The sequence below is a fragment of the Leucoraja erinacea genome, chromosome 5 (genome assembly GCF_028641065.1).
Source record: "Leucoraja erinacea ecotype New England chromosome 5, Leri_hhj_1, whole genome shotgun sequence".
Taxonomy (NCBI): Eukaryota; Metazoa; Chordata; class Chondrichthyes; order Rajiformes; family Rajidae; genus Leucoraja; species Leucoraja erinaceus.
This window is the reverse complement of record NC_073381.1, coordinates 49,593,108-49,610,561: the sequence shown is the minus strand read 5'-3', so window position 1 is coordinate 49,610,561 and position 17,454 is coordinate 49,593,108. Positions and strand designations below refer to the sequence as shown.

General features: G+C 37.7%; 2 protein-coding genes across 2 annotated transcripts in view; one reads left to right on the top strand and one right to left on the bottom strand.

Annotated features, from left to right (window-relative positions):
- Positions 1-17,454, bottom strand: part of runx2a (RUNX family transcription factor 2a) — an 81,828-nt gene that overhangs the window by 38,736 nt on the left and 25,638 nt on the right. The window contains exon 4 of the mRNA XM_055635556.1: positions 1,903-2,079. Coding sequence (XP_055491531.1) covers positions 1,903-2,079 — 177 coding nt within the window. The remainder of the gene's footprint in view (positions 1-1,902; positions 2,080-17,454) is intronic.
- Positions 4,132-4,537, top strand: LOC129697223 (60S ribosomal protein L36a-like). The gene has a single exon (XM_055635561.1). It carries the CDS (start codon positions 4,173-4,175, stop codon positions 4,491-4,493), a length of 321 nt encoding a protein of 106 aa, XP_055491536.1. The 5' UTR covers positions 4,132-4,172; the 3' UTR covers positions 4,494-4,537.

Sequence of the window (17,454 nt, the reverse complement as noted above, 5' to 3'; positions counted from 1 at the left end):
AATGGAAATTTGATTCTCCAAAGGACGTTGGTGGTTTTCGGGTCACCTTGACTGACATTATTATTTTATTGCAGATTTACTTAATTATTTCCATTTAAGTTCATGACCTGCTGTGTGGGATTCTGATCAATAGTTTCTACTTCTGGATACTCATCTGATATCTTAACCACAATGCTGCCACACTTGAATGTTGATGAGGGCATTCATGCACTTGAATCTAACATCTGTTTGATATATGCAGAGTGGCATAACATGATGTTAATCAATGAGTAGCACCAATTTGACATTTTAGAGCCTCGACTCTGGGTCCTTTCTTAACCATGCTCAACTGTATGCAGTCATTAAGAGGAAAGCACATCACATCAGTGCTATTTTAAAGTGATTATTAACTACTTGCAGGCTAGTTCCTGTTTGTTTGCTACTGAGTATTGCCATTTTACCACCATTTTAAAAGCTTTCTGTAGTTATATAGGATGAATAAAGTATTTTGGGAGTGGTGTAGCATGTGTCGATGTACTTGCATATATATTAGGTACAGGAAATGTGAAACAAAACATGATATAATCTGGAGGTAGAAATCGAGGAGAAACCTTAAATGTTCCATTTAAATCCTAAGATTGCTATCTTCTTTCCAATGATAATTATTATCTAATTGTAAGTAAAAATATGTTCTCATTAATGTTCCACTGTACTGTGGAAAAGATTTTCTGAAGTGAATGTTTTACCAGTTGTGCAATTTGATATTAACCCTTGTTTTGAATTAAACTGTGAAGTTATGTGATAAAGGAAACAAATTGTAATTTACATCTTGGCACGTCAGATCCTAACAGATCTCAGACAGACTAGCTAGTGCAATTGGCGTCTCTGTATTTTGCAAGAAAGAAATGGCTGCCAGCCCTGACTTAATTGTCAATTATCTCAATAAGCAGTGACACGTACTGAGTTTAATATCATTGTATTTATATCCACCTCCGAAATAGAAGTGGAATGCTGCCATGCATCACAAGATGCCTGTAAAGGAATGCATCCAGAATAATCCATCATTTGGGTTTGTTGCGTATGTGATGTCTGTTTCCCTTCTATGTTCTCATCCTAGTGCAGCACCTCCTACAATGTGGCATTCTCTCAGTTCTGCCATGGCCTGTTTTTTGTGCTACGTCTCTGGCTCGAGCCTTGATCTCACTATCTTATGACTCAGGCACTGGAATGCTATTGACTGAGCTCTGACTGACATGTATGCACCACATGCAAAGTATGCTGCAAGACAGGGCATGCCATGTCAGACCTATAATGAGGAGGCAATTTATAGTTTGAATACAAACCTTATGGTAACACGCCTTGCATGTGTTTGGTCAAGAACATCGAGGGCAGGTTGGTCATTGAATCGTTTTGGGAGTAGTGGAAGCTAAGGCCATCACTAATGAGGGGGTAAATGGGAATGATCACAATCAAACATTTATCTGAAAGGTGGCCCAAGTATTTTAAACCAACACAAAGTAGGCCTTGCCTTCCAGAGATTTTGTGAATCTCTACACAGCACAATTTTGGACATGTCACGTTGAAACATGGGAATATGTGTTTTGTGACCATATAACATGGATAGTCCATAACAAAATTAAAATGCCTTCTCATTTGTATGTATCCCAAGTGTATTTGATGATCAGGATTTTCGTAAAATTCCGTGGCACAACACACAAATATATACACTCTATGATAAGATTTTCCAATCTAATGCTAGTTAAATATATGATCATATATTTTTTCACAAAAGATTAAATACACAAAAATAATGTATTTTCTTGAGCACTGGCTCTGGATATCTAATGGATTAGTGTACATATGGTTATGAGAAGTTATATAGATAGTGTTTTTGTCATTATCATTCAAGGAGCATCCACATACCTGCAATCTGAGATGCAGTCTGAGGGCTGAAAGGACCTGGTGTAGGATTAAGAGAAGGTCGTGGACTTTGTGTTGAAGCACCCACTCTCACTGCAGTTTGACGAAGGCGTTCCAATTCACTCAAACGTTCTGAGAATAATCCAACTTTGGGCTGGTCATCAGGTTTCTGTCTATGTCCTGTTCAGAATAGAAGAAAATTACAGTGTACACGTTTCCAATTATGCAATAAAATTAAAATGTACATTCTTTTCTGTTAAAGTATTAATGTTGAGTCACAAAAGGGGTGTTCTCATCACATTCATGAGGCTGAATAGTGAAAGTAATTTATGATGGTGGAGAATCATCACAATATTTTTGTTGGTTTTCATGGTGCAACACCAACTTAATTGCCTGTTTATTAATAGAAACCATTCAACATTAAAAAGAGGGTAGTTCCAATAATATACAGTACATCCCTATATGCTTTGAAGAAATATTTTTAGATAAGCATGGATACTTTAGTCAAGTATAAAAATATTGGTGGGAGGTGGGGTGATCAAAGTTATGTTAAAGCTTGACTTTTAAGGAGGGCTCCAAGGGAGGAGTGGGAGCTGGACTATTTGATAATGGAAGTTTCAGAGAAGAGAACAGACACAGTTGAAGGCACACAAATACAAAAAAATAAGAGCACCCTACAACTAAACCCCTCCAGCCTGGCCTGCCATTCCTTATGTTCTAGGCAGGTCTGTCCAGTTTTATTGTACCAGTTTCACGTGCCTCTCAATTCCCAATTAAGGGGGTAAAGGGTGACAGAAGGAGATGATGACTGACACCAGCTATGTAATAAAGTGGAAGATGAATGTAACCCGTTCTAAGTAGTCTAAGTTCTAAGTAGCCTAAGTTCTAAGTAGCCTAAGTTGAGTGATTCCCAAGTAATGGGATAAGTAATAAGTTTCACTAATTTCTGATTGTGTCTAAATTAACAACCAAATACATAAATAAATGAAATTACTATATTTTCTTTGTATAATAATTTACAAACTTTCGTTTTATTTTCATGCCATGATTTTTTAGATAATGTGCAGAGAGCAATTTTTTGTCAGAGAGTAAAATTTGCATTATAATGGCAAGTTTGTTCTTGATTACTGCAATGAATAAAGCAATCCATTACGTAATCCATTACACAGCAAATACATAAAAAGCTCAGAGTCCTGATTTCAATAAAATGTTGACATTTTAGTGAGGGAAACATAAACTTGAATCTTTTCAAAACATGCAAAGATTTCTTGGCAGATCTCAATCGAATCAATGTAATTCAACTTTGTTTCAGTGCTCTAGGGCATTTAAAATAAACTTATCTATCTTTGTCATGTTTGTAAAGTTGCATTTTGAATTGAAAACGTCAAATGGTTGTAAGATAAAATAAATTGGAAGCATTCGCAGGCATCTTTAATGACAGGGCTAGCTATTGCTATCGTTATTAACATTTGAAATGGTTTTGCATGCAAACAGTGCTGGTCACGCAAATCCTGTTCTTAAGCATGCCATACCATTCAGAAAAAAAAACACAAACACAAGCAATAAAAACAGCAGTCTACAGGTGTATAAACTGTTTGATTTTACTATAAATACAATGGAAAGACTGAGAACAAAATAAAGCCAGTCACCTTGTGTAGTTTGGGCCTGCTTATCAAGACTGAACTGGCCACTTTTAATAAAAGAAAAGTAAATAGCTAACTGCAGAAAAAAAAAACTTGCTTAAGATGTCTGATTTCCAATCGACAGATGATTGTGATTACCTATGAGAATGTGGGTAGAATTAAACATAATTGTTATTTAATGTAGGATTGTTGTAAATGGTTGATTGATGGTTGATATGGACCTGCTGGGCCTGTTTCTATGCAGCATCTTTCTCTGATTCTATGTATCTATTTATACTAATCGCCCAGTAATCCCATTTTACTCTATCCATATTCCCATCAACTACCCTCAAATTGCTAGTGGCAATATACATTAGCAAACTAACCGACAATCCTGCACAATTTTGGGATGTGGGAGGAAACTGAGCACAAGGGAAAACATATGTGGTCACATGGAGAACATGTAAATTCCATACATATAGTGCTCGAGGTCAGGATTGAACCTGTGGAGTATTCCTAAAAATTACAGTTTACTCGTACTGGAGCTATGGGGAAGCAGCATTGCTAGCTGGGCCACTATGCCACCAATATTCTTGAAGTTCCTTTAGATTAATAACTACATAAATTCCCGCTGCCCGGGTGCGGGACAAGATGGTTAATGTGCCGAAGACCCGCAGGGCGTTCTGCAAGAAATGCCGCAAGCACCAGCCGCGTAAAGTGACCCAGTACAAGAAAGGAAAGGACTCGTTATACGCCCAGGGTAAGCGGCGTTACGACAGGAAGCAGAGTGGTTATGGTGGACAGACTAAACCTATTTTCCGTAAAAAGACCAAGACGACCAAGAAGATCGTGCTGAGGCTGGAGTGTGTGGAGCCCAACTGCCGCTCCAAGAGGATGCTGGCCATCAAATGGTGCAAGCACTTTGAGCTGGGAGGAGACAAGAAGAGAAAGGGCCAAGTCATCCAGTTCTAAATTGCATCCTCTGTTTTGTTGAGTTCACCGTCACAATAAAATTCCTGCCCGTTGAGAAAAAAAAAAAAAAAAAGTAACCAGTTACCAGGGATCCAGTTTACAGACCCAGGGGTCACAGTTTACGAATAAGTGGTAGGCCATTTAGGACAGAGATAAGGAAAAACGTTTTCACCCAGAGAGTTGTGAATCTGGGGAATTCTCTGCCACAGAAGGCAATGGAGGTCAATTCATTGGATGTTTTCAAGAGAGTTAGATTTAGCTCTGTGGGCTAAAGAAATCAAGGAATATGGGGGAAAAGCAGGAACGGGGTTCTGATTTTAGATGATCGGGAATTATCATATTGAATGGCGGTGCAGGCTCAATGGGCCGAATGGCCTACTTCTGCACCTATTTTACTATGTTTCTATGTTTTCTATGTTATTTCCAGGAATCGTATCAAGGAATGATGGATACCATGATAGCTATTCACAAAGTGTGTTTTCTTTTAACTATGCATAAGAACCTGAACTCAATGATTGCATTGATTGTATTGCTTTCGTAAAAAACTGAAATGGATTTGAAAGGATTCGTGGACCAACCCTATCTACTCATTATATCACTGCATCACCGTATGTATTATTATGACTGTATGATTATATTAAAAACACAATTGCACTCTATAAATCATTAACAAATCAAAAAGATTTGATATTTCTTAATGTGGGGTTGATGCAGGTTTTGCATTTAGTTTATAACAGGTTAGTCATTCTAACCTGTTATTTATAACAAATAAATGTTACATTAAAAATTAGCTTCACAGGTGTAATGGGAAGAGGTAAAACTTCTGTTTCAACATTGACTAAGCTAAGCAGCATATGACTAGATTTATTGACCAGTCAATAATTTATTTATTATATAAAAGTTACCAATAGAATTACTCTACAAAATTGAGAAAATCAGATTTGCATCAATAGAAATATAATTGTTTTAGTTCTGCTCTTCTTATTAATGAAAGGATGAAATGGCATTGAACAAATTACAAAGACGATTTACAAGGATGATAGCAGAAATATGAAGGGTGGGCATGCTGATGTGTACCTGTAGGGGAACCTAATAGTTATATAGAAGGTAGTCAGCAATAGGCTATTCAGATTTCATTATTCAAAGTGTATGAAGAATGATGAAATTTCCATTTCTAGAGAAGTACTGGAGGGAGAATTGAATAGAACGTTGTTAGGTTATGATGGAGCAGCTTTACAACTCCAAGGATTTGGATTCGATCCTGACCTGCCCTATCCCGATAATAAGGTTAAAAAGACATTTGAGATGCATTCACTTATTAGCCAAAATGTATAATATGTGATCAGTAAGTTTGTCTCAAATCATATACAACACAGGTTAGACTACTGCATAATTATTGCATAGAGGCCGGCCACAACATTACAATAAATATATGATTGCATTGAAGAGGGTTTGGAGCAGTAGTTGCTTAAATATCTTAAAGGATTATGAGCACGGTGTCTGAACTGGAACAATTGAAGCTGAGGAAGATTAGTATTTAAGAAGGAACTGCAGATGCTGGAAAATCAAAGGTACACAAAAATGCTGGAGAAACTCAGCGGATGCAGCAACATCTATGGAGCGAAGGAAATAGGCAATGTTTCGGGCCGAAACGTTGCCTATTTCCTTCGCTCCATAGATGCTGCTGCACGCGCTGAGTTTCTCCAGCATTTTTGTGTACCATCGAAGGTTAATATTGAATTTGATAAATGATTATTGAGCACAGCACTAACTTAAGCTTTAACCTGAAATTCAGAACTCATTCTTGTTTATTTGACTCTTACCAATCCTGAAGAAGTGAATATTTAAATTGTTTTCATTCATACATTATTGAACGGGTGTGGGACTCAGAATAATTGTAGAAATTGGGGGTGGGAGGGCGGAGGGGTTCTGACTGTGACAATTATTGCATTGTTGTCTCTATTTTTCTGTTCAACAAATTTAGAGCAAGATATCCAAAAAAATGTTATATTGTCTTCTTGAACCTCATCCTAAATATAACTTTTAAATAATTTAAACTTTGATTTTCACCAAGAAAACTCTGCTCGAATCTGACTCGAAGGGCCGAATGGCCTACTCTTGCACCTAGTGTCTAAACCTTCCATTTTATTTGTGTATGCGTAACTGAACAGTACAGAACAACCATTATTAATTCAATGTGACTTGCAGTCAAATTCAAATGTTTGATAGGTTATCATTTTTGATCAATTCAGCTGTACGTTTAACATGTGTAGCATACAAAGTGCTGTAGTAATTCAGCGGGTCAGCAGCATCTCTGCAGGACATGGATAATTACTTTTCTTCAGGCTGACTTTGTATTCTAAGCAAAATTTGTGGTTCCTTATGTCTCCTGTGCACACTTAACATGAATTTATGACAATGTAGTACGTGATTGGCAATGCTAAGACTGCAGCACCTGCAATAGCCAGTAACCTCCGCCAGACTCTTCCCCTTGATAATATAAGTATCTCCAGAAAACAAATCGGACCAACTGTTAATGGCATACTCCCATCAATTTAAATGTGTATGATTAATTATTTTCTGTCTGACTAAAAAAATTCTCCCAATGAATTCTCATAAGCACACGTTTGCAAACAAAAAAAAGTAAAATCAAATTCTACTAAAATTGGCATTAAAACACCTTTTAAAACTTTGCCTTTCCAGTTGCTTGAGGAGCCTGCAGCAATGGAGCACGAGTGAATGCTCATGGGAATGAATGAAGATTTTCATGATGTTGAAATGTGTGCAAAAGGCCAAAACAAGCAGCCTGATGACAACTATAGTGTAGACAAGCTACATAAATAAAGCTACTGCTTGAGCAGAGATGAGCTGAATAACCAGAGGCTATGGCCACTGTATTTGCATATAATATGCAATTTTGATTAAAACCAATCTGAAGGCAAAACAGCATTTAGAGCAAAACATTACTTCTCCCAAAAGTAGGCCTAATATTTGTATTTACTATTTAAATTCTGTTATTCCCTTTAAAAAAATTTCCATTGCACTTTGAGCTTTTGTGATTGCTTTTCTTTAGATATGCAATCTACTGTATAACAAGCTAGATGTAAGAAGGGAAGTATTCCTTGTCTCCGTTATCCAGGTCAACATTGCAGAGTTGAGAAATTCAGCACCTTGAGAGATCAAGCCAATATGCTACTAATCCAAAGCACCCAAGCCTATGTTCCAGCATACCTCTCAACAATTGATTTGTCATTTGTTACTTGCCACATGATAATGGAATATGAACATTTCTCTCAATCGACTCAGAGACCACATGCATCTTTGTGATTTCAAAGACAGTCATCTGGTCCTGATACAGGGTTTGACCCAAAGCGGTGACCATTCCTTTCCACCCCATTAAGTTCCTCCAGCAAAGTATTTGTAGCATGCTATCAATTCTAGCTAAGCCACACTTGTCACCAAGCAACTTAACCAGAAGCTCCAGTTAGTGTCTCTTTCAGTTGGGTATTAATTCTAAAAAGTTGGTCACTAAGTTTATTTGTACATAAAAGCCCCATTGTTGTATAGGTCGAATGTTTATATTTTATGCAAATATTTTATACATAAAGCGTAAGAATGATTAGTATGGAATTAAGTAAAGCTTCAGTCTCTACTACTATTATGTAGTTTCCAATCCTTACCTTACACTGCCCATAACACGATTGTTAAGAGCACACAAAAAAAACAAGTATCAATATTTTACCAACCATCAATGCGCTGGTATATAAATATAGGAGAATGTTTTAAAGAGCATCTCAGCGTGCCAGGAAGCATCTCTGGAGAAAAGAAATAGGTGACATTTCGGGTCAAGACCCAAAACTTCACCAATTTGTCCAAAAACGGGTCTCGACCTGAAACATCACCTGTTCCTTTTCTCCAGGGATGCTGCCTGTCTCGTTGAGTTACTCCAGCATTTTGTGTCTATCTTTTGGTGTAAACCAGCATCTGAGGTTCCTTCCTACACATGTTTTAAAGAGCTTCTGAAAAAGATTTACCATCAATCACTTTGTGTTAGTGGTGTCCTAAACACAGCTACTTCATTTCTCAACAGTAAGTGTTATTTTAAGTACATGATTAAGCTACTTCCAGGGATGAGAAGAATGTCCGATCACAACTGGTTAAAAGATTAGATCAATATTCTTTGGAATTTAGAAGAATAAGGGTTGATTTAACTGAAACATGTAAGGTACTTAGAAGGAATGAGGTGCATGATACTTCTCATGGGCATGGACATTCTCTGGAATTCTTTCTCCAACAGTGTTATGGAAGCTAGCTTATTTAGGGTGTTTAATGTAAGGTACATTTTAGAGAAATCAGGGAACTGAAGACTATGGGGAACTGGCAGAGAAGAGATGAGGCTTAGAGCAGATCAACCATGGTCACATTGAGGAACCCAGTGGCCTGCTAGTCCAACTTTCTCATGGTCCTATGTACATGGAAACATGAACATGAACTGAGATGTTTTGCCTAAAACATGGTAGTTGCTTTGCCGGGTGTTAGAGAAGTCATATCAAGTAGTGAAGTATAGGACTTTTTATTCTTAAATAGCTTAAATTGTTTAAATGTTGAGGGCAAGATTTAAATGTTTGGGACAAAAACAAAACATTCTGGCACTCATAATAAATCAGTTGACATTGATGGGAAAACACAAAAGCCAAATAAGCATGTGTTATTTGAGTCTACATGCAAGGCACTGTTTTTTTTTAAATTGCTGATTGACATGCTGTATGTGTTCAATGCTTTTAATTAGCTGTTTTAAGTTTTAAGCCTCTGCAAAAGTTTGAGTTTTTAAAGTTACTTCATTGTGCAGTTGTATTTTCTGTACATAATCATTTTATTCATTTTTTTGTTGGAAATACTTTAATTTTAACATGTTCCTATCACTTGTTACTAACTATTAATATTCTCCCATTAATATATAATTATTGTGTTGGATTTGCTGTTAACGTTGTACAAAGTTAACACCATTTAATAAGTAGATAGCAACCACCCCTGCATAATTCTTAAGCACTTTCTACAGCTGACCTTCATGGAAACATAGAAAATAGGTATAGGAGTAGGCCATTCGACCCTTCAAGCCTGCACCGCCATTCAATATGATCATGGTTGATCATCCAACTCAGCATCCTGTACCTGCCTTCTCTCCATACCCCCTGATCCCTTTAGCCACAAGGGCCACATCTAACTCCCTCTTAAATATAGCCAATGAACTGGCCTCAAATACTTTCCGTGGCAGAGAATTCCACAGATTCACCACTCTGTGTGAATTTTTTTTCTCATCTCGGTCTTAAAAGACTTCCCCCTTATCCTTAAACTGTGACCCCTTGTTCTGGACTTCCCCAACATCGGGAACAATCTTCTTGCATCTAGCCTGTCCAACCCCTTAAGAATTTTGTAAGTTTCTATAAGATCCCCCCTCAATCTTCTAAATTCCAGCGAGTACAAGCCGAGTCTATCCAGGATAGACAAGCCGAGTCTATCCTTTCTTCATAAGAAAGTCCTGACATCCCATTCAGTAATGTACAATTTAATTAAACATGTATTAGTGTTATTTCTATTTAACCCATGTCAAATTTAAAGATAATTGCAGCTCATCAGTGGAGATGATGCATGTGTGCAAATGGGAAGGATATTTGTTGAATATGACTGCAAATTTTATGTGTCATGTAGAATTATGTTAAATTTATATTGCAGCATTCTAAATGGCACTACAATAGATGGTTAGTCTTGTTGTCACAGAGCAGACTGAATTAATCTGTCAGTAACACACAAACAATAGGGTTTTTTTAGGAAAAGTCAATAAGGAGTAAACGACATGGCTGTAAGAACAATTATACACTGGAGAAATGACAGGCAGTGCCAAAAGCTCCTGTTTAATACATTGTTGCTCAGCCTTTGTGGTGTCTGGTGACAACAAAGAATACATGAAGTGGAGCTCTTCTTCGTCAATTATATTAATACGATTTATCCAAATTAACAATAGTTGATAAGTCATATTACCAAAGAAGCACAGTAAAATGAGAGTAATACAACCTACATCAGGGATATCCAACCATTTAGGCTTGGATGGCCACTATTAGGTTGGAGCTGAATATTATGTGTCAATATTTTGCTGGCATTTCCATGCACATGACATGTTAGCTCATAATATTGTATCTAGCTCTGGTCAGAATTCTAGGTTCTTCATTTATTTGTGAAGGGTCAGAATTCACTAATATGAGCTCTTGTATATGTTCAGCGCTGTCCAGACATCCCCAAGAATGGTTGGAGTTTAGTCTCAGCGTGGCTCTTGTTTGTAGGCCTTTTTGAAGAAATTACCACATTTGTTTTTTGATTAGCATGTTAAAAGAAGTTATTTGAGATGGGATTTTAAAATTAAATCTTCATTGGTGCCTGATAAATTTCTTCACGAAACACAATTTTTATTTTTTTTAATGTAATGCAATTAAATTCCTATGAGAAATGAACAGTTGTTAAAAACAATCAGGGTCCAACTACTACAATGTCAACTTCATAAAGAGTGGTATGGGCCAAATACTGACAAATGGAATATGTCACATAAAACCAGATCAGCATAGACGTTGTCTGAAGGGTCTGTTTCTGTCCTGTATGAACCTAATTTCCATTCCAAGCCAGCTGATTCAATAACGCTGTTGGTACTCAGGCACGTGAAGTAACACCAAATTCCTTGCATGTCGCAGGGGTGTTTCATTCCGCTATTTGATGCAGAGGATCAGCTTCATGTCAGAGGTAGGTTCCCCCACCCCTACCGTTAAACACTCCTCCCATTTCTCAATAAACTGATTGTGACCTTGACCATCAATCTCCTGGCAGTTGCTCACAACCTCCACAACCATTCCACCCCCCTTCCCCCAGACCTGGATGACCTTACTCAACTCAAGGCCCTAATTACCCTCCCTGTACTCATCTGAAACCCTGGCTACCACCCTCCAATTTCAATTGTGCAACACTTCTGTGTGAGCCCTGCTCCAATCTCCATTTAGCTCAGACCCCTTCATCCGCCTGAAAGCCCTGTGTGTATTATCTCTCATAACATAAGAGGCCTTTCGGCCCATTAAATCCATGTTAGCTCTCAGAGCACACCCATAAATCTCATGTCATTTATTTTCTTCCAACCTATTCTCTTTCAAATGCCCATCAATTGCATCGTGAGACCCAATCTGCCTTGCGTAATCCTGTGGGCTCATTTGCAATGATATTTTGAAGTGGTGGACCCTCTAAATATGTATTCATACGACCATTGTGCTAGGCCTGTTTAACGTGCCTTACCAGGCTCCTAAAAATTTCCAGGCCAATTGCTCTTATTAGCAATTAAATGCTGTTTGGTGTGAAATATAATGTGGGGATCAGGCATCTGAAAAAGAAAACAGCTGTCCTTGATTATTAGTTCCAGACCTTTCCTGTTGCATCCTGTCAACACCTGCACCACGGTTACGAACTAGAGCACTGCTTTCACTCCACAATCTAAAAGGCATTGATTTGTTGTAATGTAACTTACTCATTACTACAATAAACCTTTGTGCATTACACTCTACTTAAATATGTGTTACAATTTGATCACGGCCTGTGAGTTTTGGGACTGAGGCATTTTTCACAAGGGCAGAAAAGTGTCGTAATACTGTGGTGAGCATGCAACCATTCTAAAATTCAAAATTGCTCTTGGTCAATGAAATGTATGACACTGAAATGGAGATTAGCATGGACCTTCATTGTGGTAGCATTAAAATACAACAGAAGAGAATGTTTCAGATGAAAATTCATTTAGTTCCTTCCTTGTTACAACTTGGGGCAAAATGGAACAATGAGAATGGGCTTGTGGTAAACTCGCATTACTGCACCGTATAATGCTTATGCCCTGTCGTTTCAGGTGGAGAGCAATATTATCACCAAACCAAGCAGGAATGAAGTGTAAGTTGGGGTAGGACTAGATTCCTGGTGATAGGAGCTTGCCATGGGGACTTGTAAGTTGTTGGATGGATAGTAAAACAATAGCCATTGCGGGCAAAAGAAGCACAATGCCTTCTCACCCGTGGGGCTCGGAGAAACATTCCAGCCACAAGGAAAACTGTAAAACTATTCACTACAAATTACTGTCTCTTGTCTAGTTTCAAAACTAATTTCTGTCAGATTTCCCTGTGTTAAACATGATAGTTGCTCTGTGTGGCTCAGGGTTAAAATGCAATAACTTCATGAATATTTACATGAATATTCTTGGAGCCCAAAGACGCCTTCCAAAATTTGGAGCTAAATAAACAGTGCATGAGATTGTGGAACAAATGAAGATGTAGATACTTTGCTTTTAGTTTAACTCATCACGTGCACATTTTTCCATTATTCTGTTATGGGAGAAGAGATTTAAGGCCAGAGTTTGTAGGTTTATTTCTCTCGTGCTCACAACAGGATGATGATCATTTATTTTAACACCAGATTGGCAGAGTTCCCCAATAGCACCAGGACAAGCCTACTGGGAAAAACCATTGAAAAGTATATGGATTAGGATCTGAAGATAGACACAAAAAACTGGAGTAACTCAGCAGGACAGGCAACATCTCTGGAGAGAAGGAATGGGTGATGTTTTGGGTCGAGACCTTACTTGAGACTGGATTAGGATCTGCACAGCTGAAGTGAATCGGATTCCAACATGGTTCTTCAACCTCAGCCCCAGCCCTTGAAATGGCCTCAAGCTTTATGTATCAATCATTATGAAATCACCAGATTGACAGCGTTTCATTCATAATTGATAGTAGCTTCTTCCTGCTTCCACTAAAGCACTACTTTATTTTCCTAGCATTTCCTCTGCAACATTATTCACCATTGCTAGAATTTTCACAACACTTCTCTGCCTGTAGTTCATTTTTAAACAAAAAGCAGTATGTCCAATAGATAACATATACATACAGTGAAATCTTCATGGAGGAGAAAGTTGTTTTAGGTTGTTAGCATAAAACACAGGATTGAGTCCTATTTGTACTTGCCATCCACAACCTTCACACAGCATTGAATTGAACTGAGCCCTGTAAATCTGCTCCCAGTTCATCAAATATTGCCTCCGCTGATCAATTACAGAACATTAAATCACTCGGATGAGATCATAGCATATTTAAGATTGGATCAATTACTCAGGTACCGTAGATACAAACAGTGAATTTTTTTGGCCAACAATTGGCTACAGAAAATCAGAAGTTGGACAAGGAAAGTCTGTGGCAATTGAAATCAAGTCTTAGAAGTAGAATTCTAAAAAGTTATGCTCACATTCAAGTTCAAATTCAGTTCTGTTGTTATGCCTGGTATTTATGATAAAAGTGTGAAATCAATTCACGCAACTTCATCAGTGGCAGGCCTTGGTTCTTTTTACTGGGCCTAATCCAATCCCAGTACACGCTGCTCATTACATTATCTGTATGTCACTTCATACCAGCTTTTTAATTTCTCAAAAGACAACAAAAAGCAACTTCATACTAAGCATTTAATAACACATTGCAATACTGCTGCAATACCATCAATTATTCAGTCCTTATTCTGCCATGTGGTCTTCAGAGAATTCAACAGTCAGCCTCTCTGACTCTATGCAAAGCATTAGAATGTAATAGATCCCACAAACGGGATTATCTCCCTTTCTGTTGTGCTCCAGCACTATTAATAGTAAAATGGAAGCAGTTCCCTCTGAATGTCTTGCGTTGACTGGTCATTTTGTAAAGGCATTTACATTAACTACCTGTATAATGAAACACTTCTATTATCTTGAATGCACTGCCAAAATAATGTTTTGAATTCATTACCATTCTGTGCACTTCATAATTGACCATATTGCTGCCAGTTTAGAATTAAACTGGCAACAATTTAGAATTACCAGGTAAGGTCGGGGGGGGGAGTTCCTCCTGTCACAGGTACCATGTAATCCCGTGTTACCTGCTCCATGGTCGGATAGTCGGCGACTAAACCGTCTCCCCCACCTGGTTTGCCAGGTGAGGAGAGGTCTGTGGACCCCCAGCAGGACCAAAAACAAAACCTGTCAAAGAGCGGATGAGCACCTAGCGACCGAACGGCCATCCACACTTCAGGAGAAGTTGCGATCACTGTCGTACATAGCATTGTAAGGCACCGTGCCCGTTGATGTTTTCAACGATGATGATAATGATTATAATTATAGGTAATCTACTATAATCGCAGCAGTTAGGTGAAATAACTATTTACCCAATTAAGCTACTGTATGTGATACCTGCTCTGTTTCTTTATAACCCTGTCCTTTAATGTATTTATTGATTTCTCTAAGAAGTAATTTACAATTTTATTTTACATTTTTACAAAGATAAAAGCAACAACATTGCAATAATGCATTTCATAATGCCAGGATGTGCTGAACTAATTAACAGCCAGTTAACATTTTGAAATGTGGTTACAGGCACTTCCTGTGTTACACAAGCATTCCATAGCTGAGAACTGTCCTTACCCCAATTTCTCCTAAAGTCAGAAATATTCAATTTATTTTTACAGTGATCCACATCATAACGCTCTGCACACCCTTTCCATAATTCTTTAATTTCATTGAATAATTACCCCTACAATATCCATAATTAAACTAATGGAGTAAGAGTGTTGAATAAGGATAAGAGTGTTGGGCAATCTGAACGCTCATAGTCTTTTTCCCAGGGTGGCACATTGGCACAGCTTGCCTCACTGCCAGAGATCCGGATTCAATCCTGATCTTGGGTTGCTGTCTGTGTGTGGGTTTGTGCGGTCAACCTGTGACCATGTGGCTTTCCTCCGGGTGCTCTGGTTTCCTCTCACATCTCAAAGACTTGTGGGTTGGTAGTTTAATTGGTAGCTGTAAATTGCCCCTTGTGTGTAGGTGAGTGGTAGAATCTGGGGACAGTTGATAATAATATGGAGAGAATAAAGTTGTGTTAGATTTGTGCAGGATTAGTCTAGATTAATGTGGACTTGGTTTTCATGTAGTATCAATCTCTCTAACTTTAATTATATATGGGCACATGATCTGCATTCAGTCATGATATGTATAACCATGTATTGGGAAATTAGTCTTGCCAGGTGACTGGTGTTTCAATGGAAGAGCATTTTGTGAAAAGTGATCACAACTCTATAAATATTAAGATAGTTATGAATAAGGATAAATTTGGACGTTGCGGGAAGGTACGAACTTGGGATAATGCAGATTACAGCCTTATTAGCTAGGGAGAATAAATTGGGAGCCATTGTCATTGGAGTATGTCACATCTGACATGTGGGAGTTGTTTAAAGGCCAGTTGACTAGAGTTCAAGACCAGCATGTTCCAGTAAGGAGGAAAGATAAGGATGGCAAGGCAAGGAAATCTTGGATGACCAAAGAAGTTGTAAATTTGGCTAAAAAGATAAAGAAAGTATATATAAGGTTACGAAAATTGAAATCATACAGAGCCTTTCAGGAATATAAAGGGGGTTGAATCTAAAGGGAAAAATATTTAATTAATAGCAAGACCTTTAACAGCATTGATTTATAGTTGGATGCTGCAGTTGAAGTCCACAGCTCCCTGAAAATGACAACACAAATAAATTGCTTTCATCGGTTAGGGCATCGATAGAAGAGTCAGGAACGTGTGACTTTTTCTAGAACGGAACAGAACCAGAAACAACAATCTTCCATTGGCTCATTTCTGCAAAAGCTTTATGAATTTATTGATCATTATTGGCCCAAGAGCCTATCTATGCTGAATCTATGAAACATTTCATCATTATTGTTACTAGCTTGAAAAATGCTTCAAATGTGTGGGGGAGAATTTCCATAAAGTAAAATACAGTATCAGTAGGTCAGGTCATTTGTAACCCAGGGAGCTCCTGTGTTGTTATAATGTTGGAAACATTGCAGCTAATTTGTGCAATGTTAGTTTTCCACAAATAACAACATAGTAATAGCCAGACAAATTGTTTTTTAGGAATATGGTTTAAGGAACTTCTTTGGTATCTACAAACGTATTTGCACAACAGAAACTGTTCTATGCCTATAATTAAGTTTTTTAAGCCACACTCCTCTTTATTACATGATTTTTTCTCATATATCCAGCTTCCCCTTAAATATATAACTAATAATTACCCCAAATGCAACGTGAGAATCATTACAATAAAATAGTTTATCCTGACGTCATTTTCTGGAAATGACATAAAGAAGGATGGAGTATCTGTCACTATTACTGATACTAGTATTGTTTTGTTGGCCCATTAGTGGTTAAAATACTTTGGTGTTGGAGAGAAAATCCATTACTACAAAAGTGGCATGCACACTAGAACAGCTTTCTAAAGCCATTAATCATTTTAACAAATATTGGGCAATAAATTCATAAAGCTTTTGCAGAAATGGGCCAATGGAAGATTGTTGCTTCTGGTTCTGTTCCATTCTAGAAAAAGTCACACATTTTTTGTAAAATAAAGAGCCATGTGAACCAAAACAATTAGACAATAGACAATAGATGTTAGGTGCAGGAGTAGGCCATTTGGCCCTTCGAGCCAGCACCGCCATTCAATGTGATCATGGCTGATCATCCCCAATCAGTACCCCGTTGATGCCTTCTCCCCATATCCCCTGACTCCGCTATTTTTAAGAGCCCTATCTAGCTCTCTCTTGAAAGCATCCAGAGAACCTGCCTCCACCGCCCTCTGAGGCAGAGAATTCCAGGAGAATTGAAGGTAAACTACACACTGCTTAAGAATACTACATGTTAACAATTTGCACAAAATCATTTAAGTACTCTGAAATAGATTGTTGAATGCAATAGATTCTGGGAAACATGAAATCATTTTGGTCAGCTTTTTTGGCTATGATCAACACATGCTGAAGTTCTTTAATCATATTTAAAAATATTTCTTATAAACTGTTATTCCTTGGAAAAATCTCAGGAAACTATTTTAC